At 40.9% G+C, this 23,328-nt stretch overlaps 5 protein-coding genes across 6 annotated transcripts in view; 1 reads left to right on the top strand and 4 right to left on the bottom strand.

Annotated features, from left to right (window-relative positions):
• The window catches only part of LOC108603611 (proteoglycan Cow), a 32,790-nt gene that overhangs the window by 482 nt on the left and 8,980 nt on the right, over nucleotides 1-23,328 (top strand). The gene's annotated exons all lie outside the window — the stretch shown is intronic.
• LOC108602080 (aminoacylase-1) lies at nucleotides 8,659-10,175 on the bottom strand. The gene is made up of 4 exons (XM_017990104.1): nucleotides 10,026-10,175; nucleotides 9,477-9,968; nucleotides 9,004-9,421; nucleotides 8,659-8,941 (listed from the first exon to the last, which is right to left on the bottom strand). The coding sequence occupies exons 1-4, from the start codon at nucleotides 10,114-10,116 to the stop codon at nucleotides 8,737-8,739; spliced, it is 1,206 nt and encodes a 401-aa protein (XP_017845593.1). The 5' UTR covers nucleotides 10,117-10,175; the 3' UTR covers nucleotides 8,659-8,736.
• LOC108601235 (aminoacylase-1-like) lies at nucleotides 10,713-12,094 on the bottom strand. Its single transcript, XM_017989134.1, has 4 exons — nucleotides 11,991-12,094; nucleotides 11,447-11,938; nucleotides 10,971-11,388; nucleotides 10,713-10,917 (listed from the first exon to the last, which is right to left on the bottom strand). The coding sequence occupies exons 1-4, from the start codon at nucleotides 12,079-12,081 to the stop codon at nucleotides 10,713-10,715; spliced, it is 1,206 nt and encodes a 401-aa protein (XP_017844623.1). The 5' UTR covers nucleotides 12,082-12,094.
• On the bottom strand, nucleotides 12,413-13,901 carry LOC108603612 (aminoacylase-1-like). The gene is made up of 4 exons (XM_017992561.2): nucleotides 13,751-13,901; nucleotides 13,205-13,696; nucleotides 12,726-13,143; nucleotides 12,413-12,667 (listed from the first exon to the last, which is right to left on the bottom strand). The coding sequence occupies exons 1-4, from the start codon at nucleotides 13,839-13,841 to the stop codon at nucleotides 12,463-12,465; spliced, it is 1,206 nt and encodes a 401-aa protein (XP_017848050.1). The 5' UTR covers nucleotides 13,842-13,901; the 3' UTR covers nucleotides 12,413-12,462.
• LOC108603613 (aminoacylase-1-like) lies at nucleotides 14,354-15,969 on the bottom strand. The gene is made up of 5 exons (XM_017992562.1): nucleotides 15,925-15,969; nucleotides 15,719-15,827; nucleotides 15,160-15,651; nucleotides 14,683-15,100; nucleotides 14,354-14,627 (listed from the first exon to the last, which is right to left on the bottom strand). The coding sequence occupies exons 2-5, from the start codon at nucleotides 15,807-15,809 to the stop codon at nucleotides 14,423-14,425; spliced, it is 1,206 nt and encodes a 401-aa protein (XP_017848051.1). The 5' UTR covers nucleotides 15,810-15,827; nucleotides 15,925-15,969; the 3' UTR covers nucleotides 14,354-14,422.

The following is a 23,328-nucleotide window of genomic DNA, read 5'->3' as shown; positions in this document are numbered from 1 at the left end:
TAATAAAATACACACACAGACGCTTAAGTGTGTGTGTGTTCTTATATTTATGTGTGTGCCATACATAATGCATTAGCTGCTACTTCGCCAAGTTTCCATTCGTATGTTTTCAACGCCTCTGAGGTTTCAACAACAACAAGAACAACAACAACAATTAGTGCATTGTTTGCCAGCAAGTGCGTATTGCCTATACGCTCTTGGCTTGTCTTGCCAATTACTCACGCAAATCCGATTTGTAGTCCTGCCTGCCTGCCTTGTTCGTTCAACTTCAAAGTCACCTGACCGAGCAACACCTAGGCCAAGTAGCGTGTATCTAAGCCGCAGCGTAAAAGGCGCAACAGCAACAGCAAAAGCAAAAAAAAAAACACTAAAAATCAATAACAGCAGCATTTGGTAGCGTAAACTATGAAGTAAGCGCTAAGCAGCTTTGAATTTGTCTGCCAGCAACACACTCACACCCCTTACTGACCTCTCCGCCCATCGTCATACTGTTACCACATACACACACATACGCACACATACACACACATACACACACACACACAACACTCCCCCTTTTGGCCACTAGCCTTATCGATGAGCGTTAGTCACAGACGCAACGTCGTCGTCATTGCTGTTTGCATTGTTTTTGTTTTCCTTTTTCTGCGTATACTTGTTTGTTGTTGTTGTTGTTATTGGAACTACTGCTGCTGCTGCTACTGCTGATGTTGGTTTTTCGGTTTGTTTAGTTTTTCTTTTGTGTTTCATTGTATTTCTTTTTCGCTTCCTTTTTGGCCAGCAAGCTTGCCTCAACTTGTGCCATGCGTGGCCAATGCTGCGTCCTTCCCAATGTGTGCTGCTATATATATATATATATATATATATAATGAAAGGCCCATCTGTATGTGTGTGTGTGTGCCATTAAACGTTTTCCACACACAAACACAACCGAAGTTGGAGACTTGAAGTTAAAATATGGCAAAGCGCTAAAGTTTAGCTTATATAAAACAAAAAATATAAAGAAGCAGCAACGCACAAACGTAGAATTTTAAACAGTTGCAAAATGGCTTGGCGTGGCGCACATGTGTATGTGGCATGCCACACTCACACACAAACAGTAAAGCTAATTTACAGCTGCAGCTTGAATTTTAATGCGCTGGCAAATTCTATAAATCATTTGAAAAGGCTTTGAAATGTTTTCGCATTTTTACAGCGTATCTTGTAGTGCATGCGACTTTGCTGCATAAATTTAATTTTAATGTGTTTTCTAACAATGCTGTTTGTCTTATATGTACTACACCCCCGCCCCCACTAAGCAAACAATATCTTAGCCTGCGACATTTTTCCAATGAATTGTTTTTGCCAAACTTTTGTGTTTGCTTGCAAACACTCACATACAGCCAAAATGGCATAAATTATGTGGAAAGCTTTCTGCAGTAGGTTTTACGGAATTTAATTGAAAATTTAGCCATTGTTTTGTGGCAAGAGCAAAGTCAAATGCTGTTTTATGCAAAAGCTTAAATGCAGCTTAGGTAGCGCCTAAGAGATTTACTTAAGTGCTACTTGAAATAATAATCAATACACATTTCTGCACTTATTGTTAGTAGCATTGAGTAAGAGAGAAATTGCAAGCTGCTTTGGTATTCATAGGCTAATAAACATTAGATTTGTTAAATAAATAACTTAAAAACAACTCTCTAGCCACGTTGAAATTAATTGCTTAGCCTCAGCTGCGGCTTAGTTGTCTACTTTGGGTTTATAGCATTAAAATGTTTGCTTAGGCATTCATCATATAAATGCGGGCAAATTGCTTAAAGTCATTGCGCCTGATTTGCCGCAGCTTGTTGTTCTTATTTCTATTGATTATCAACAAATGCTGTCTGAGCTGTTTGTCAGCACAGAATAAATCGTTGAGCTGCAAATAAATCCAAAGGGGCGCTGAGCTATGCCACAGCAGTTTCGAAAATAAAAGATTTGTTTTGGATAAAATAATCTCAGCAGCGCAGCATTCAAATTTGAAACCAATTTGCCACAATCGATAGTAACGATAAATACTTTTCTTTTATATTTGTCTGTTTGCTTGCAAGTTTAGTATCTACTGCTAATACCTTTTATTGTTTAACAAAGTATATTTTATTGGTTATTATTTGACTCTTGGCTCTACTCTAAGCAGCTTGTATCAGACATTGCTAGAGCTGCCTCGGAGGCATCTTACAAGAGGCAAGCAGCCGTATAGACAGCAATACGTACAGCTATCAAATCAGTGCATAAAATATGCAAAACTTTTTATGCTCTTGGCAATGTGAGCTATGCATTGATAGACAAACACACACACACATGCATATATGCATATGTATGCTGTTAAAATGTACTCAAGCAAAAAAGTTGATATGCATAAATTTAGTTAAGCTTTAGAGCAAAACTAAAACTCCATCAAAATATGTGCAAATGATGGTCAACTGTTGTGCATATTTAAGTTGTAAAATTTTATTTTATGCGCAACATCAAACTTGTATATTGTGTAATAAGCTAAAAATGTTGCATAAAGTTGATTAAAAGCGCCTGCTAATGAGCAGAGAGGGCTTAACAATAAATGCGTAATTTTTGTGTTCTGCAACTTTTGCGTGTAGAAATAAAAAATACAAACAGCTGCATGCCACACCGCCAAACTTGCATATTCCCACGAGTTGCTGCTGATGGAATTATGACTCAACAGGACACAACAATTTCTTATTGCAACCTAAGTTTTGCTTACTGGTTTATATGGCCGTGTTGTGTGCCACGCCCACGCGCCCTTATGCTGCTGCATTTTTATGTTGCATACTTAATGGGCTTGGGTCACGGTGCGCACTCTTGTCTTTTCTCTCTCGCTCGTTGGCTCGTTGTGCAAAGAGTTGTTTGCTTGCGTGCTCGCTTCTTTAATTTCGTGCTTGCTGCAGTCAAAACTTACACAGCTACATTAGTAAATTGCCCCCCATGTATGTGTGTGTGTGTGTGTACACTGTGTAAAATGTTTGCTGCTCTAGCTTGCAAAACAGAAGACAAGAGTTCGCTTAGTTTTAAATTGCTGCCAACTAAAAAATGTAGCTGCTGCATATAATTTATAATATTTTATTTATAAAAGTAAGTTGCAAGTCTTTGGCCTTTTAATAAATTTAAAGCTTAAATTTTGTTAGAGCTTGCATTAGAAATCATGACTGTTAAACTTGCCACTGCTGCTGCTGCTGCTGCTGCTGCTGCTGCTAGTGTTGCAACATTTTGTTGCTGTCAGTTGGCAGTCATGCTTCATAAATTTCAGCTCTATGGCCAAAGTGCGCTCAATAAGATAAATTAGTTTGCAGCGCGCCAAAGCAACTTCGATGCCATCAAAAGCATCACAAACTAAAATGTTACATTTTTCCCATATATACGGCTAGCTAACTTTTCCAATACTCATGCCACACATACATGTGGGTGTCTGCGTGCCTGTGTGTGTGTGTGTGAGTAGGTTCATCTGCTGGTTTGGCCATTGAGTGCAAAACTTGGCCAAACTCATTTTTCACTTTCATATTGTTGTGTGTGGCAGCGGCAGGTTTCGAGCATACGCTGCGCTCATCATACATTTATATATCTGTGTGTGTGTGCGTGTGTGTGTTTGTGGCACTTAACTGATTGTGGCAAGTGCGTGTATTTACTGCCTAACAAATATTAAATTTTCTTTGTCGAGTGTAAAGCTGTCAAGTTTTATGCAACTGCCTGGGTAAAGTTTTAATTAATGCCCAAGCTATAAGCAATAGCATGACCAGTGCCGAAACTAATGTGGCAACTAATGGCCTTTTAAGGCCTGCCACTCAAGTGCGACAAACTGGAGCAACGTCTGCCCATCAATGCGCTATCGAAGACACTGCTGCTGTCGCCTGGCCACCGCACAATTAATTATTCAATATACACGTAGGCATGCAGCATCAGCATTAGGCCCTGCCATAAGGCACTAGCACATGTCTGTTGTTGTAATTTATGGGTCGCTCGGAGGCCATTTGTTGACAGCAGATTTTGGGGCTTTGATTCCAAGAAAGCAGCAACTGACAGCAGCCCAAAAACGCGTTACAGATTATGCATATTAATTGCTTTTGTTGTACTTTGCATTTTGAGCAGCAGCAGCTTCAGCAGCAGCGGCAAACTTTGTTGTATTTTCGCTGCAAATTGAGTTAAAATATTTTTACATTAGCGTTGGCGTACATGGCGTATGCGCAATGAAAGTATGTGTGGTTTTTGGCTGCCTGCCTGCCATGTTTGTGTGTGCTGGTATTAAGTTGCCATCAAGACTTGCTGTGACATGCCTAACCAAGGATTTCGACACACACACACACACACACACACACACACACACACAAATGCGTATAAATTACGTATACGCAGCGTTAGCGCAGTCACGCAAAATATTTGCGCTAAACGTTATTGAGCAAAATTCCAGAGATAACTTGAGCGGTAAATTGTTGAACATGAATTATCTTTAAGCAAACTAAAGTTGCCATATATAGTAACTGACTATATGTAAGCAGCTTAATCCATGTGTGTCTGTGTGTGTGTGTTGTAAAAAGTTCATTAAATATTTTACGTATAGTGCGACAGTTGGGCAGCTGGTAAAAGGTATCAGGCACTAGCAAAGGTGTCACGAAAAATTAAAAGCAAGATAAAAGGATTCGGCACGAGCGTTAAACGAAACGACACGGCAGAGTGCCACAGCAACTGGATCAAGCCGCTGCCGCCGTCGCTACTGCTGCGCCACATAAAACTTTTCACAGTCTTGTGGGTGGCTGTGTGTGTGTGTGTCTGTGTGTGGGTGGTACGCATTACCATAAATAAATTATAACGCTCCATACAGTTACTGTGAGTTTATTGCATGTGTGCGATAACTCACATATACACACACACACACACACATGCGCACGTAAGAAACGCAAGAAGCAGAAATTTAGATGCCGTAAACGGACGAACGAACAGGCGGCAGATAATAACAGTTGGCAACATGATGCAAACGCTGAGGAGGCAAAGCTATAAGCTTGCAACAGACAGAGAGCTAGCTAGCAACCAGCCTCACACACACACAGACACACACATGCATGCTGAATGATAATAATTTACAGCGTAAGCGAGCAAAGCACAATGGCAGCACACGAAACCCGAAACTAAAGCCAAAGCAACAAAAAAAAATGTAAAAAATTATTCAACTCATGCAGGCAGTTTTTATGCGGGTGTCGATCTATGTGTGTGTGTGTGTGTGTGTGTGTGCAGCATACAAATTATGCAATTAATTGGACCAATGCGTGCAACCAAAACAGAAACCGAAGCACTTTCAAAAGATTTAAGCCCAAGCTAAAACTTGCCGGCGTTGGCAGCTATCAAGGCGCTCTGAGCGACAGAAGAATTTGAGAAATAGTCAAAAATCTCTGACAATTTGTCAACGAAAGTTTGCCAACTGCTGCAAAGTTTTCTGTGCTGTTTTTTTCTTATAAAGGGTCGACTGCTGACAAGTGCAAAAACTGAAGAAAATGAAATGTATTTTTGAAATGCGGCCTGGGCTGCTTAACAATGCAAACGGCTAAGGACAAGCTGATGGCCAAAATCCATCCACAAGTCATACGCGCTTTATAGCAAACTTTTCAAGTTGCAATTAGTTCTGAAAAACTTGACAGTAGCGCTAGCGTTAACAAGCATATAAAAAATAAGTCTTATGGCTGTTTAGATGACAGCTTGATGTGACTTTCATTTGACTGCAATTGAGTTATGGCTGCGCTTAACCTCAGTTTCAATTTCAATTACAAAGCGCCTTAGAAAGCATTAGCTGCTGATTGCTGAAACCGCCAAAGTTCCAGCTTAAATGTTGCTGCATGCGCTAGCGCAAAAAGGAAAAAAATTAACATATATATATATATGTAATATATACACAGACACAAGCTACAAAGGCAGTCAAATAAGTAAAAATTCTTATTGCCAGCGAGTATCAGCTATATACATGAATATACATATATAGCAAGTATATATGTGTGTGTGTGTGTGCGCTATACAAAGCGCATAGCATAGCGCAAATAAAATGCCAACGAACGGAAATGAAATTGCAATTGCTGGCCCATGCAGACGACGCCAAGTCGCGAAGCGTTGATGCAGAACACTGAGAGAGCCAAGCGGAGAGCGTGGCTGGAGCAGCGCTGCTTATTGAAAGTTTGCATTTGCTTTGGATGTTTTTCTTTTGCTAGCTTTTTGGCAAACTCTGGTTGCGGCGACGGCAGCCATTTTCCATTTCCGCGAACAGTTTTATATTGCGCCTGAGCGTATGCAATAAAATTTGCTATGCAACAAATACATTTAAAGACTAAAACTAACGCTTAGACAAACGTGCTCAAAGACTTAATCAGGCGTTGCCTGTTTTAAGCAGCTATGAGTTAGAGCTAAGTAAGCCACACGCACACACACACGCACACATAAACTCATTATTTTGTGTGGCAAGCAACGGTTTTTGGCTTAAGCTGCTTGCTGAGGAAAAATTGTGTGTGCGTCGCTGCGCAAAGCGAGTTAATTAGTTTGCCTTTTTCTCTAGAAGCTGTGTGACGTTTATGTGGCTGCTTTGGCTTTGCCATTGGCTGTGGGTTAAGCACACTTTCCCTCTATGTAGGGCTTAAAGTTTAGCTTAATGACTAAATAAATTACGCACACACATACATTGACTTTGACTTTATTTGCCACAATTTATTTTAAAGCTGCGCGCTTCTACTAAAGTTGAAATCAATGCTTATTACAAACGCCCACTTTATCTGCAATTGCGAGCCACGCAACCAGTGAAACCTTAGGTAAGCGTCATCAGCTTCTATTACACCCAGCTGCCACATTAAGCACTTGGCTGCCCCGGCGCGCTGTAGACAAGCAGCGAGGCTTGTTTAATCTAAGATTTTAATTGCATGGCCATAACGTGCGCTTAGCTGAGCAGACGTCTGAGACGTAAATTGAATTTAATTTTACCGTCGCTGCTGCTGCTGCTGCTGCTGCGCTTGTTTTGTTTTTCACTTTTAATTGTTGTATTAACTTTTATAAGTCATAAACTTGGCGCGTGCCATTAAAAATTCAATGGCACATGCAAAATATTGTAAATTTCTTTCCGGTTTGCTGTTTTCTTGAGCACAAACACTAATTAATGTGAGTGAGGCTCGCCGAAATTAGCGCTGTGTGTGCGTAAAGAAGAGCTTAAAGAAATTAAAATTTAAATGCGAAAGCAAAAAACTTGGCAAAGTTTTGTGCGCGCACAGAAAAAAATTTAAAATGCAAAGCGTCCTGGCAGGTGCAAGTTTGCAGGCTCGCAGGTGGGCTGGAAAATATAAAAAGAAAATTTCGAAACTCGCTGCATGGATGGAGTGCACTTTTGCCTGTGACCAGGCTGCCAGCTCATTAAAAGTAAAAATGATATGCATTACGCGCAAGTTTGTCGTAACGAGCATGTTCGTTGGGCCAAACTGCAGTCATTAGGCCAAACTTTTGCTAATGGTCAGCACTAATTGCGTGGCAAGGCATTTGATATTTGATATGCAAGGGGGGAGATATGAGACTCGAATGTCTGACTGTCACATTTGCCACATAAATTGTCATAATTTTCTCTCGATGCGCGCACAATGTTGCGTATCAATGCATATTTCATTGGCTGACACATGCATTAACGTGTCTAATCGCCAGGCACGAATCGGCTCGGCCAGAACCCAAAGCCAGAGCTTCGTTTCTGACTGTGTGGGTGCTTGGGTGGTGGCCTAGAAAGCCATTACTCATTCGTTGGCATAGCATAATTTATATGCTCGAATGCCACACATTCCAACGTTGTGTCGACTTGACTGACAATGCGTTATATATCTATGTTTTGAGACTCTGCTTTAAGCAGTACAATGGTCTTCTAATTTAGTTCACTACACAGCTGTGATTGTGATTAGAATAATCAGTTCAATTATGTGTGGAACTTAATCATAATTAACTTAAATTGTTAATAATTTTCATTAACTAACTTAAGCCTAATCTTGGGAATTACCTACGCACTTGAAATTAATCAATAATGTTTGATTATTTTTGATCATTGTTCGCAATCTCTTATAATCGCGATTATTTGATTCTCTCTCAATTAGTAATGAAACGAACCGAAGCATAATCATAGCTTAGTCATCAAATAATAATAGTAATTACTAGTGATTACTATTACCCAACATAACAAACAAGAGAGAGAGCGCGCGTGTATATCCAAGCAATCGTAATATGATTTAAGATTTAATTGCTGTTTGCGCTGCAAGCAATTTTTATGACTTGATTATGTTTTTATATAAGCACAGAGTCTCACATTGTCGACTGTGCTGGGCTAGACCTATTTCTATAGAATTTATTTCGTAAAACTAGCTGACAAATTGTGACCAAGCTTGCATCAGCAGTTTCAGCTTGCACAACGTTGCGTATGCGTCATGTGTATGACAAGTAATTCAATACGTTCTGACCTGTGGCTCTTAATAACGCCAGGAGCTGTGCGTTCTGTGTGTTTTGCAGCCCATACAACACTAATATCTTTAGTAAATGTATATCAATTGATACGTAGATAGCAAAGCTTTATGTTTTCAACGTCTGTCTGTCTGTCAGCAGACAGACAGACAGAGAGCGAGAGAGAGAAAGAGTCATCGATTTTATGGCTTCTACTTGAAGCTTATTGAATTTGTTGTATTCTCGTCTTACAAGCTTAAATTTATATGCAATTTAAGTTCAGACATTGGCCACTGCTGGAATTATCTTCTTGTAGACCTCAATGCCATGCAAGTAGGTTTCGGCACGCACGTATTCATCATGATCATGCAGCAATATGGGAGTGTCGCATATGGGCGAGAAGCCCAAGGCTGGAATGCCCACAGCACGCAGAAACCGCGAGTCCGTGCCACCAGGACACACGTGTGGTCGTATTTTTAAATTCCTTTTGTGCGAAAGGGCGGCAAATGTTAATGCATTTCATTTAAGGCAACAGCGCATACTTACAGCTTTTTGGTAGCCTGCTCAAACGCTACCCAAAAGCCGTTTGTGGCATCAACCTTTGTGGGCGGCACATACACATCCTTCTGCTCGAACTCCAAATCAATGCCACCGCCCGCCTGCTCGCACCAATCGCGTATTTGCTGTTCAAAAGCCGCCAGATCCACGTCGAGCGCTATGCGCAAATCGAACACGACTTCAAGCAGCGATGGCACCACATTGCTCTGCACGCCGCCGCTCAAACGCGTCAGATTGACAGTGGTGACATCGCCAAAGAACAGGCTCTTGTCGCTTCCGAGCCGTTTCACCTGCGACTCCCGGAACTCCATCATTTTGTTAACAATGTAGTTGAGCTTGACGCCAGCTGTGTTCGGCAGCAGCAGCGAGCCATGGCCAGCATTGCCGTGTATCTTGAAGCGCAGATCTGCAAGCATTGTTAGTTAGTATTTAGCTTTAGTGCTTGCATAAATTAAGCATACGCCACGCTGTGCGTTCGCCATAGTACACATAGTAGGCATCGTCCAGGCTGGAGGAACCTTCGTCCAAGCTGAAGCCCACATTCAGACTTTTGAACTGCTCCGTGTGTATCCACTCACGCATGCCCAGATAACCGCCCACCTCCTCATCAGGCACAAAGGTTACTAACACCGTGCGCTTTGGCTGATAACCGCTCGCCTTGAGCGCACGTATGGCGCCTAGATATTGAGTGCCAATGCCCTTTGTATCCTGTGTGCCTCTTGCATAAATGTTACCCGCTTCGTCCATCTCAGCGCCAAACGGATCGTATGTCCACTTCTCTGGAAACACTGGCACCACATCCATATGCGAGTTGAGCATAATTGCTGGCAGCTCTGGCTGCTTGCCCAGCCACTTGAGCACCACAACTGGATTGGAGTCATTGACCGGATATGAGACATCTAGGGCTAGGCCAATGCTCTCTGCTTGACGTTGCAGAAACTCAACGCAGGGTTCTGTAAGATATTTCGTTATCTTATAACATAAAGCAAAGCTTTTTTATCAAAACCTACTGTAATCCACATTTGGGTGTACTGAGGGTATGCGCAAGTATTCACGGAAAATTTTAATTTCCTCATTGTTTTCCCACTCTGCTTTGCTCATTTTTATAATATAATTTTATTATAGCACTGCTAGCCCAATTTTTAAAGCTGGCTCTTGACTCTCTCAGAGCTACTTAACGACTGCCTGGTATTCTTATCGCCACAAATATTTAAATACATCAACGCTACTATCATCGATCAAAAAGCTTTGCCAGTGTTGATATGACCACAGATTAAAAAAAAACATACATAGATAGTGCCATTGACACAGGTTGACTTATTTTTGTGGTACATTTTTAGTTTAGTGGTTTAGAATCAAACATTTTTGGGAATACCATTATCGCTAACTATCAGAATCTGACCGCAATAAATATATGACAGTTAGTCACAGTTCTCTTGTAGTTTAATTTGCAGTGAACAACATCGAACTATACCTATACTATTATTAAATGTATATATAAATATATTAATATCGTTATCTATATAGATATATTTATCCTAATTTTATTCATGTGTTTGCAACGACCTTTAACCATAAACGTTATCTAATTACAATTAAATTAAAACAACATTTAGGTGCTGACAATAATAATAGATTTGATAAACCATTGATTATATTGAATATTACATTATATATCATATATTTAATATTCAAAGCTAACAGTTTGCTAGACTGCTGATGATTTTCTTATAAGTCTGAATGCCTTGCAGATAAGTATCTGCCCGTAGATATTCATTATGATCATGGAGCAATACGGGCGTATTGTTGATTGGTGAAAAGCCCAAGGCTGGTATGCCCACCTGACGTATAAAGCGACTATCAGTTGCTCCGGTGAATACGAGCAATCGTATTTTTAAACCACTGTAGAAAACAGAATTAGAAAGGGCAAAATCTATCCGTAATTGGCAGCTTACAGTTCATCTAAACTTTGCTTGAAGGTCAGCCAATAAGGATTCGTTGCGTCGACTTTTGTTGGCGGCACAAATTCATCCTTCGTTTCAAATATAAATTCAATGCCACTGCCTGCTTCCTCGCACCACTGGCGAATTTGTTTTTCAAACGCAGCTATATCCATTGTAACTGCAATGCGTATATCAACGCCAAGCTCCAGCAAAGGTGGCACGACATTGCTTTGCACTCCACCACACACTTGTGTAAGATTAACAGTCGTCACATCGCCAATAGTCAAGCTGGAGTTTCCCTCAAGCAGTTTAACCTGCGCAGCTCGAAATTCCATTAACTTGGCTAGCAGATAATTAAGTTTCTCGCCAGCCGTGTGAGATAACAACAGTGAGCCATGACCGGAGGTGCCACTGATCTTAAATCTGACATCTGCAATTAACAATATGCGTTTCTTTTACTTTTACTTTAAATGATGTGCGTCACTTACGCCACAAAGTGCGCTCTGCATAAAAAACATTGTAAATTTCATTCTCGCTGCTTATGCCTTCGTCAAGACTGAAACCAATATTAAGCTTATGCATGTAGTCCGCCTGCACCAGCTCAAGCATTCCGGGATTTGGACCCGCCTCCTCCTCAGGTACAAAACTGAGGTATAAAGTGCGCCTTGGCTGGAAGCCTGCCGCCTTCAGAGCTCGAATTGCGCCTAGGTACTGCGTACTCACGCACTTCATATCCTGCGCGCCTCTTGCGTATATGCGTCCCTCTTCATCCATATGAGCGGCGAAGGGATCATGTGTCCACTTGTCTGCAAATACGGGCACAACATCCATGTGAGAGTTGAGCAGTATGGCAGGCAGCTCAGGCTGCTGGCCTTGCCATTTCATTAGCACACATGGATTTGACTCCTTGTTAGGATAAATTATCTCCAGCGACAGATTCAGCCTTGTTGCCTGGCGCTTAAGAAAGTCCACACAAGCAGCTGTAAAATGCAAATAATAAAATAAATTACATTTTATGTTGTTTATACGTACTGTAATCTACGTTTGGATGTACACTTGGTATACGCAAATATTCACGAAATATTTGAATCTCCTCATTGTTTTCCCAATCATGTTTGCCCATTTTGTTATGTCCTTGCTAGGCCCAAGCGTTAAATGGCTTTATTTTTAATTTGCGTGGCATTTTTATACTGCCTACTGCTTCTCTTGTTGTTGTTTGCTTTCTATGTTATCTGTATTTAATTAGATTTAATATGCAACCTAATAAGCAACCACAATTAGCTGCATTATATATGTATGCATTTTATATTGCGGTCTTCTTTTTAGCAGCACTTAAATTAAAAGAAACTTACACGCACTGGGTCGTTCAGCTATGGTATTCAATTTCAAATTGCAAATGTATTCAAATTTCGGACTTGCTGTCAGTCTGTAAATTTAATTATTAGACTGGTGTAAAGTTACCAGAAATTTTAAATGCTTTATTATTTTCTTATCAAATGTTTGATTAAACATTAGCTACAGCTGATATGAGTTTTTTAAAGATTTGAATGCCTTCAAGATAAGTATCTGCACGCAGGAATTCATCATGGTCATGAATCAGAATAGGTGTGCGGTTAATAGGCGAAAAGCCCAAGGCTGGCACACCCAACTGTCGTATGAAGCGACTATCAGTAGCACCAGGGCAAACTTGTATTCTAGTCTTAAGTCCTCTGTCAAATGAAATGGAATTTAATTGTTATACTCATAGTTATTGCCATTGCAACTTACAGATCATCCAATGTTTTCTTGTAAGCTACCCAAAACGGATTGCTTGCATCGATTTTGGTTGGCGCTATAAATGGATTCTTTCTTTCGAACTCAAGCTCAATGCCACCGCCTGCCTCCTCGCACCAGTCGCGAATCTGTTGCTCGAACGCAGCTAAATCCACAGTGATGGCAATGCGAATATCAAATACCAACTCCAGCAAAGGCGGCACAACATTGCTCTGCACACCACCGCTGAGTTTAGTCAAGTTCACAGTTGTCACATCGCCAACATCCATGTTCGAGTTCTGCTCAAGTATTTTAATTTGAGATGCACCAAATTCCATCATCTTGTTTAAAATATATTGCAGCTTAACGCCAGCAGTATTGGGCAACAGCAATGAACCATGACCTGCAGTGCCGCTGATCTTGAATTTAAGATCTTAGCGAAAAATGTATTCAACTTATTATGCTAAGCATAATTCACAAAATGATTAACTTACGCCACAAAGTACGCTCTCCATAATAAATGGAGTAGGCCTCATCCTCACTGGTTATGGCTTCATCAAAGCTAAAGCCCACATTCAGACTCTTGAAGTAATCTTGCTTTACTAGCTCAAGCATGCCCAAAACACCGCCAACTTCCTCATCAGGCACAAAGGTCAGATACACAGTTCTCTTGGGCTGATATCCACTCGCTTTGAGAGCGCGAACTGCTGCCAGATATTGAGTGCCTACACACTTCATGTCCTGGGCGCCACGCGCGTAAATGCGACCTTCATCATCCATATCAGCGCTGAATGGTTCATGGGTCCACATGTCAGGAAAGACAGGTACGACATCCGTGTGTGAGTTGAGAACAATAGAAGGCAGCTCGGGCTGCTTGCCCAGCCACTTCATAACCACAACAGGATTGGCATCATTAACAGGATACACAACATCTACAGGCAAACCAATGCTAGCAGCTTGGCGCTTAAGAAATTCTACACAAGCAGCTGTAAAACTAATGATGTTAATGATAACATTAACTCTATGCCCTCAATACTTACTGTAGTCAATATTTGGGTGCACTGTTGGAATGCGCAGATATTCGCGAAAGATTTGAATCTCGCTGTCATTTTCCCACTCCATTATGCTCATTTTCACTCAGAGAAAATTCAAATCTGGCTTGTCTCAGCGGTTGCTTCGGACTGATCAGCATTACCAACTCTTGAATGCTTAAATACATTCTTTACTACTGATATGCCTTGCTCTTATCTTATTTACATATTGTATATTTTTATACACTTTGACATTTTTGTAAAAAATGGAAAAGTATTATGAAGTTGCTCAAAATGTATGTAACAGGGAGAAGGACGCGTGCAAGACCCCATAAAGTATATATATCTTGATCAGCTCGGACGAGCTGAGTCGTATAGCCATGTCGTCTGCCGTCGTATGAGTGGTGTTTCCTCAGCAACTAACAGAGCTAGAGCACAAATTTGGTATGTAACGGTGCTTCCTATACAGGACACTACGGCTTTTATTAATTTTTTTTTATTTCTCCCCCTCCCCCGCCAATCGAAAAAAACGATATACATGCGTGTGTTTGTTGCGATCCCCTAGTCAAAGTGTATTTATATGTTGGTGTCGCCCAACTTTAACCTGTCCACTTGTTTACAACTTTACTTTTATTAAATGCATAAGTTTTATTGCTATAAGATTACGGGATCACGTAGTGCTCAAGCATTAGCCACAGCAGGTATAAGTTTCTTGTAGACCTCGATGCCGTGAAGATAGGTGTCGGCACGCAGAAATTCATCATGATCATGCAGCAATATTGGAGTATTGTTGATGGGCGAAAAGCCCAAGGCTGGAATGCCTATATGGCGAATGAATCTGCTATCAGTAGCACCAGGGAAAACTCGAGCACGAGTCTTAAGACCACTGCAAAATGAAACATACATTAGTAAAGCAAAAATACGTTGCGCTTCAAGCTTACAGTTCATCCAAAGTTTTTTTGAAGGCGACCCAAAATGGATTTGAGTCATCAATTTTAGTTGGCTCAACAAATGGGTTCTTCATTTCGAAGTAAAGTTCAATGCCACCGCCAGCTTCCTCGCACCAGTCACGAATTTGCTTCTCAAATGCTGGTATATCCACAGTGACGGCAAAGCGAATGTCAAAGACTACCTCAAGTAGTGGAGGCACCACATTACTTTGCACACCGCCACGCAGCTGAGTGAGATTGACTGTGGTCACATCACCTATATCAATGCTGGAATCCTCATTAAGTCGCTTTAATTGTGTAGCACGGAATTCCATCATCTTGTTAACAACATAATGAAGCTTCTCGCCAGCCGTGTTGGGTAGCAGCAAAGAGCCATGGCCTGCAGTGCCGCTGATTTTGAAATGCAAATCTAAACGAATACAAAAAGTTTAAAGTACAAGTCAGAGTACAATAGGAGCAACAACTTACGCCAAAGCGTACGCTCAGCATAGTAAATGGAGTAGGACTCATCCGCACTAGTGATGCCTTCATCAAAGCTGAAACCAACATGGAGACTCTTGAAGTAGTCTTGTCTTACCATCTCGCGCATGCCCAAAACACCGCCAACCTCCTCATCGGGCACAAAGCTAAGATATACAGTACGCTTGGGCTGATAGCCGCTGGCTTTCAGAGCACGAACTGCAGCTAGGTATTGAGTGCCTACACACTTCATGTCCTGGGAGCCACGCGCGTAAATGCGACCTTCGTCATCCATATCAGCGCTAAATGGTTTATGGGTCCACTTGTCAGCGAAGACGGGCACAACATCCGTGTGTGAATTGAGAATAATAGAAGGTAGCTCGGGCTGCTTGCCCAGCCACTTCATGACCACAACAGGATTGGCTTCATTAACGGGATATACAACTTCCACGGGCAGACCAATACTTGCAGCTTGACGCTTGAGAAAATCAACGCAGGCGGCTGTAAATTGTTTACGATTAGCAAAGCAATTCCTTATCGCTATCGTTAAAGCATCATAAAAACTTACTGTAATCTATGCTTGGGTGCACTGTCGGAATGCGCAGATATTCCCGGAATATTTTAATTTCCTCATTATTTTCCCACTCGGCTTTGCTCATTTTAATAATATGCTCAAACTGCAAAAATAAATAGAATTTTAATTGCCAATTGAAAGCGAAAGTAAACAGCTGATTGCTGATCGACAGCAACAGCTGATCGCAAATGCGTGCGTACCTTCCCAACACTGACACTGGTCTGGCGCGTCTGTGTTTATTTTTTGAAATCCTAGGCGTTTTAATATGTCAGATAAGAATATATTATCTACAGCTTGCGGTTCAGCTTATCAATGCCAAAAAGTGGCACGCTGCTATAAATTTGTGGTAATGTGGTCGCAACTGTTTATCAACAGCTTCGGCTTATAATGGCTAATCTAAATTTGCAGTATGTTTATAGTACACAAATTGTAAACATGCTGTTAATTTGATATCTAAATCATACAGTGAAAACAATATATCATGAAATTTCTTGGAATTGCATGCACCAGATAGTACCGAGTTACGTCTAGTTTTCAGTACATATCAACTGTTGTTGATGTGCTTTGTATTGTTGCGGCAGCAATTTATGCATTCCAGTTGAATTCCTAATCAGTAGGAGATGCAGGCACACCAACACATTGTTGCACAAACACAAACACACTTGCTAAAGGTGTGGCATATAAACAAGTTGCTGTTGTTGTTGTTGTTGTTACTGCAGCTGCCAATGTTGATGTTGCTGATGCAGATGCTGTTACATGCTGCTGACAATGTACGCCCATGTGGGCGGTACTGTCAGTACATGCATGTTTGTATATGTATTTGCGTTTATCAAAAGTTTACTTTAGATTTTCCGCCTGTTTCAATGAGCGTTAAATGTTCTACAAAAAAGTTGCTCACTACACAAAATCTGTGCGCTTTCTATTCAACTCGCCTCTGTGTGTTGCTTGTGTACTCTAGATACAAGCGTAAACTTATTTTTGTGTAGACTGGCACTAACAAAAAGTCATTAAAAGTTCATTAACAATGTTGCCAAAATGCTGAAAGCAGCAGCAGCTCGCGCTGTTAAAAGTCACAATCACAATCATCTCGACAGCAACATATGTCTACATTTCAAATGACAAACACAAAAGCAAACATAGACAGATAAATCAAACATTGTACAATGTTTTTGTAAATGGAACATGGTTATACATGGTTGGATTGCTATTTGTTCTGACAGCACAAATAATATTAATGTCTATTTTGTTTATTGTAACAATTATCTAATCATCATAGCAAATGTTTTGTCAAATTTTGATTGTAGCTGTAGTGCATAAGAGCATAACTACTATCAAACGCTTTCATCTAATGCATTTCTAATGCTTGTATTCAGAAAAAAAAGCCCAAGGACATGTGCTATATATCATAAGATATTCTCATGCTATTATATATAAATCTTTTGTGCATTAATGTGCGTATTTGCATTTCAAGCATCTCATTACATAGAACAAGTTTGTATGTAACCGCACAGTGCGTATGCGTAATGCGTATAAATTATAAAGCGAGATAAGTAAGCGAAAAAATGTGTACTTAACAGAGCTTATAAAATATGAAGCTTGCAACAAATTGAGAGCAGTACTGTATTGTATTTGTATTTAATTATATTACTTCGAGTGCTATGAAATTATATAGCCCACTGAACACTCAACCCCAGTTACATTAATTAAGCACAGTGCTGCTCATGGCAAATTGGTTTTCATTAGTCATATTAACTGAATGACAAGGCGCTTTTTTCTGTAATCAATTAAATTATTGACGAAACTTAATTGAATTCATTTGCATTGTGTGATTTTCATTATATGATTTAAGCAACTTTAATATAATAATTTGCAATAAACATAATTATTTCATTTTATGCGAATTAACACCGTTCAAATATGCATTGCAATTAAGCTGTTCAAATATTAAAACAGCTCGTATAATTATAAATTTGATGACAGCCGAGTATGACAGATATGCGGTAACAAAATGTCAATAGAAAATTAATAGAGAGTGTCAGTTACAACAAGCTATTTGTTTATTAAAGTGATGCATGCCAACCTAGTTAGACTTTAAAACTGATGGGCGCTCTTCAGATGCGGCACAATAAACAGCATCAGGTTGAGCTTTTAAGTAGGCCTGAGTTTGTAGCAAAGCAAGTCAAAAGTGTAAACGCTGGAGCTAAACGAAATGCAAACAGCAACAAATAGAAGCAGAGCAGAGAGACAGCAGCAGGGCAAATAGCAGGGCACAGTTATGATAAATGCAGATGGAGCATAGCTGCCAGCATTATTGCCTGTCATTTCTCATCAGCAGCAGCAATCGGCAACAGACAGCAACAGCAACACGAATAGGAAAGCGACAAACGACAAACGGCAAGCGACCAACGACAAGTGACAGCCAACTTCCGGGGTGCTGCCGTTATATTTGTACAGCTCTGTGTGTGTCTGTGTGAGCGAGAGTGTGTGTATGGCTCCTGAATGGCTTCTAATAAAAAGCAAGCATGATTTTTTGCTTTGCCTGGCTTTTATTTTCTATAACAGCAGCAGGCAGGCAACGAGAGCGATGAGCTGCAATTTGCAAAGTTTTTACTTGCACGCCCCTTCAACATTTCCACCTTTTGCTGTACTGTGTGCGCTTGCAGAAACTTGGAAAAACTCCATTTTTCCACTGCTTCATTTTGGGCTTTGTGTTTAGCGTGACAAATTTTTGTTTGCTGTGCAAACGACTTGCCTTCCATACATCTCTCACACACACACACACATACACTCAAATCGTATCTGCGTAGCTGCTGCGCTGTTTTGTATGCTAGCTTTAACTAAAGCGTTTTAATGTCAGCTGCCAAAGTAACGCAACCACACAGTCTACGTTTGCCAGTCAATGTCTGCCACTGGCTCTCTCATGGGCACTCAGTTTTGGCCAGTCGAAGCCATTAACAGCTCTTGAGTTTGCTGACACGTAACTGCGCTGGTTTGCCGGACTCACTGGTCTCGCCCTGTTAATGATTGCTGCTAAGTGCCTCGATTTGTGCTTCAAAGTTCATTTGGAAAAGACGCTTTGGCAGCAGTGCAATTAACTAATTGATTGAACTATTCAATTCTCGCAAATGCACGCCAATTGCCACTGCTTGGCTTGCATGACCTGTGGGCGTGGCATGCACGAAATTATTGAAGGCAGACACCATTTAACGCTCTATTCAAAGGCGATTGTGGGTGTGGTTTAAGTGTGAGTGTGTGCTCATAGTTGAAAGCTAAAAGCTTTTTGCAGTTGCTGCTACGGTTTTGTCTGGGTGTGGCATGAAAAGTGGATTGCTAGATTCAATACAAACTGCAGCGCATGCAGTTAAAGCCTGGTCAAGCATTATGGCTAATTATAAAATTTATGTTTGTCGGGTGCAACGAGTGTGAATAAAGCTTCAAACTTTTACTTTATTTATGCGCTTTTAGCTAACTGACTGGGGCAACAGCCTGCTCAATTAATAATCATTTTTAGCAGAGTTTCTCTTAGTATACTTCTTTGGTTATGTGTATATATATCGTATATATATATCGGCACAAAAAACTGTTCTGCATGGTCAAAAAGAACCTTTCAAATTGAATCTATGCCTATGCTTGAAAAAAGTGCTTAAAATAGTTATAACCTTGGCTCTTTATTGACTGCAGCTTGACAACGTTAATTGAAATGCGTATGGCAAGCGCTTGACTGTAAGTCAGAATAATATTTAAGTTTATCAGAGAGAAAAGATTGTTGGTTCAGCATTAATCTGGCCATAGAATCAAATACAGTCAGCTTACTTTACAATCCCATTTACAGTTTTTTGCTAAGCTCAAGGGCCCCGTGGCAACGTCTGCTTTGCTTCCGCCATAAAGCAGCTCTAATCTGTGGCAGGAACAGACACACAGTTGCATATGCCACAACATAAAGCATCACAATCAGATGGCCAGCCAACCGAAAGCAAGTCGGTGGAGCATTGCCCATTGTGGTTTTAGTTGTGTTTCGCATTTGCTCATGTTTATAAATACAAATTTCAACAGAATATGAATGCAGTAATCGTATTTTTGCCCACATTGGTTAACATGCGACTGTTTAGTGTTGCAGGCTGTAGTTGTGTTGCCTGTTGCAATTTGTTGCGGTTGTTGTTTCAAATGTTTTATGACTGCAGTACGCTCCAGCTGCAGCTCCAGCTCCGACTCTGGCTCTGGCTCTGGCTCTGGCACCTGCCAAGCTTCACACACACATACCTCCGGCAATTGCATTTATGATGCATGAACATATAGCGCGCCAGGCGACACGCCTACAAAACAATAAGCGCCAGAGTAGAGCACTTGCTCGCTCGCTCGCTTGCTTGCATGCAGCATGTAGCACGTTGCACGTGGCATGTTTATTTTTCTGCAGGACATGTCATGTGTTTTATTGCTTATGAGGCAAATATTTACACTGTGCACTTACAAATTTGCCATTGTTGTTGTCTCTCCCTTTCGCTCACTCTCTCTGCCTGCTGTTTGGGTTATATAAATTCATGCCCATCAAAGTTGACGTTGCGCTAATTGAATTAACAATTTAATTGTTATGTAACAAGCTTAATGAGCGTAAAGTGACACGCCCTCTTTACGCCTTCAACTTTGAGCCTAAGCCCCGTGTGCACTTGACATTTGACAGCAATTTCTATTCGTAAACTAGTTTGGCCCAGCTGCATCCTGTGCGACTTCCTGCATTGCAGACAGTCGCAAAGAATGTAATTTCCTGCAGATTTGCGCTGTGGTCATATCAGAAACTTTTCGGGCTTGAGCACCTCTCAGGAGGCGCAACCAAAGTCAAAGTGCAACATAACGTTATATTGATGGATTTACTAAGGCCTCATGCTGCGAGAATGAGAGAGTCCCGGCATTACTGTCAGGAAATGTGGCTTGAGCTGTCAGTTGGGGGCAGGACATGCTGCTTAGAGCTGTCTGTTGTGCCTGTTATAAAAATTGATTTACCATTTCTCAGCATGAAATTCGGCAATTTACTAGCCCACAAGGCTGTCTGTAAGTGTGGCCACTAAATTGCCGCTGGTTTGCCGAAGAGCTGATATTTGGGATGCTGCAACACGAACGGCACTAAAGTTTCCTGACCAACTAATGCATTTTTAAAGCGCATTGCATAATTTATAAATCAGCCAGGCAGTCAGTCAGTTGGTCTTTTGGTCAGTTGGCTGGGCATTAACTCCATCAATAGTTTTCTATGGTATTCTCGGCTCACCCTAATTGCAATACAAGCCTGACATAGCCGCAATATTTTCTCACTAATGCAGCTTTTGCCTGTGTCTGTGTCTGTGAGCGTGTCTGTGTGGCAGCGTTTATGGTTGCCACATATTTTACTGATTGCCGCAACATTTTGTTGAGCGAACAAAACGAGCACATTGCATCATTGGCATTCATTCAATGGCCAACTGCATAATTTACAGCATTTTCTACTGCATTGTGCATTATTTTCGTATATACTGCGCTCTATTTAAAGTACAGTGGACGCTCGTAAATTAGATGCGCTTCATATTCAAATATCATTTGCACAAATGCATTGTCAATTAAAAATATAGTAAATCAAATATAACTGTTAATTCTAATTTAAAATTGTTCACTGTACTTAGCTGATTATATAATATATACATTTTGTTGATGACTGGCAAGGTTAATTATTCTAAATATCTAATTTATTGATTTTGACACTAATGGCAAAATATAATGCGAACGCGGCACATTGTCATTAGTTAGCGAAAATTACTTTTCATATACTATATATAAAGAAAATATTTAAATTTAGCAATCAAAGTTATTATTCAGTGCGCGTAGCGCCACCCACCACCTGCTCGAGTTGATTGCTTGGTTGGGTTTGTTATTCTTATAAGAGAAAAACAGCAGAGAAAACTGCCAGAGAATGCAGAAAAGATGAAAGAAAGCCGCAACGAAAACAAAGTCGTAAATTTAATTTAAAGCTTGACAGATTGCCAGAGTGCTGCACAGTTGCAACAAAATGACGTTTGGTAGTAAGTACTTATTTTCATTTCATTTTTTTATTATTATTTTTCCTTTTTGTGCAGAAATATTTGCCAGCTGCTGAGCAAGGCGGCTAACGAATTAAGGTCAAGTTGCGTGGAGTCTCGGGTACTTGGCAGGCGCCATGCCTCTGCGGCAAGTGCCCCACAGCCAAGAGGCAAGTGAGTTGGGCAATTAAATGGCCTTTAATAAGAGCCAAGCCACTTAAATAGTCAAAAATCTGGCAAAGAGGTTAAACTGCCGCTTAGCCTGGCAAACTGCACAGCTGCTGTTAAAGCTGCGGCTGCAACTGGGTAAGCGAGGTGTTGCATGCAGCATTGTATGGCATGGCTCTGGCTATGGCTGCCAGCTATATAAACGTAAAAGCGCAATTAAGATTCTAACCCAACAATGCGCGCGCTGGCAAACGCGGTTGCTGTGACGCCTGCGGCAACAGTAACAGCAACAGCAGCAACAGCAACAACAGCGAGAGCAGCTGTGACCCAAATTGCGTGCGGCTCTTTGCAGACTTTCATATAGCACACGGCATATTTAAGTAGCTGCTGCAGTTGATAAAAGTTTGGCGCCATCTCGTGGCGACCACAATAAGGCCAAACGCTGCGGCGAGCATTGCAATTAATGCTGACAAAGTGGTGCGCTGCCCAGATTCGCGAGCGGGCCAATCAACGCTTGAAGCCACACGCTGCACACCCACAGAGCGAGCGAGAGAGAAGCAGCAAAAGTCTCAAAGGGATGTGTGACCGGGAAACGCGCACAAATTGCATTTTAACGCATGCAAATTGCCCCGAGTCGACGTCCTGTTGGAGTTTATTGCATTACGCTGTGCCAACTGCGTGGAAACTGTTGTCCAACTGTGACCAGCTCCTGTGCTCAATAAGGTCAACGCCTTGTCTGTAATAAAGTTTTTAAAGCAACAGTTGCAACTTGGAGCACAGCAACAGCAACAATAACAAGCTTCTAGCGGGGAGCTCGCTGTCAAGCTGTAAATTTTGCATTGCAGCCTTTCAGGCGCCGCTCGCCAGTTGCTGTCAAGCCAACAACACAATTTTGTGATGGGAGTGGGGCTTTATTATTATTGTTATTTGTTGGCATGCAGTAAAGTAAATGTTATAGTCATGTCAAGCTTAACATGCTGCTGGTTGCATAGACTGTGAGCAACTACATCAGAGCAGTTTAATCAAATTAAATTAAAATAAATCTCTCTTGCATTTTGGGGAAACTAATTGCGCATGCAAGCTCCAAGGACAATTTCAAATTTAAGCTTTAAGCATAACAACTGTTGGCTTCTCATGTGCAGCCGCAACCAAAGCTTATGGCACACATGCTTGTTCACATTTGCGTATAACGCATACGACACGTGTGAGCATTACGCATACGTCAGTGCACTCTGCCTCTGTCGACTCTTACTTTGCTTGTGTGTGTGTGTAAAATTTGACATGTGTCAGGATACAGGCAAACAGCATTTGAGTCCTTTGCATTTTTTGCATTTAAATTACAAAATTAAGTGTAAACATGCAGCACAGACAATAGAAATTATATAAGCGTTCTTT

The sequence above is a fragment of the Drosophila busckii genome, chromosome 3R, assembly GCF_011750605.1.
Source record: "Drosophila busckii strain San Diego stock center, stock number 13000-0081.31 chromosome 3R, ASM1175060v1, whole genome shotgun sequence".
NCBI classification, from domain to species: domain Eukaryota; kingdom Metazoa; phylum Arthropoda; class Insecta; order Diptera; family Drosophilidae; genus Drosophila; species Drosophila busckii.
This window is presented reverse-complemented; position numbering and strand designations above follow the sequence as displayed.

Coding starts and splice junctions, on each gene's coding strand:
- LOC108603612 (XM_017992561.2), bottom strand. CDS start 13,841: ATGAGCATAATGGAGTGGGAAAATGACAGCGAGATTCAAATCTTTCGC. Junction 13,144..13,204: donor TGGAGAGCGTACTTTGTGGC/GTAAGTTAATCA, acceptor TTTTTCGCTAAG/ATCTTAAATTCAAGATCAGC. Junction 12,668..12,725: donor AAGAAAACATTGGATGATCT/GTAAGTTGCAAT, acceptor TTCATTTGACAG/AGGACTTAAGACTAGAATAC.
- LOC108603613 (XM_017992562.1), bottom strand. CDS start 15,809: ATGAGCAAAGCCGAGTGGGAAAATAATGAGGAAATTAAAATATTCCGG. Junction 15,101..15,159: donor TGCTGAGCGTACGCTTTGGC/GTAAGTTGTTGC, acceptor GTATTCGTTTAG/ATTTGCATTTCAAAATCAGC. Junction 14,628..14,682: donor AAAAAAACTTTGGATGAACT/GTAAGCTTGAAG, acceptor TTCATTTTGCAG/TGGTCTTAAGACTCGTGCTC.
- LOC108601235 (XM_017989134.1), bottom strand. CDS start 12,081: ATGGGCAAACATGATTGGGAAAACAATGAGGAGATTCAAATATTTCGT. Junction 11,939..11,990: donor ACATCCAAACGTAGATTACA/GTACGTATAAAC, acceptor TGCATTTTACAG/CTGCTTGTGTGGACTTTCTT. Junction 11,389..11,446: donor TGCAGAGCGCACTTTGTGGC/GTAAGTGACGCA, acceptor TGTTAATTGCAG/ATGTCAGATTTAAGATCAGT.
- LOC108602080 (XM_017990104.1), bottom strand. CDS start 10,116: ATGAGCAAAGCAGAGTGGGAAAACAATGAGGAAATTAAAATTTTCCGT. Junction 9,969..10,025: donor ACACCCAAATGTGGATTACA/GTAGGTTTTGAT, acceptor AATATCTTACAG/AACCCTGCGTTGAGTTTCTG. Junction 8,942..9,003: donor GAGCAGGCTACCAAAAAGCT/GTAAGTATGCGC, acceptor TTCGCACAAAAG/GAATTTAAAAATACGACCAC.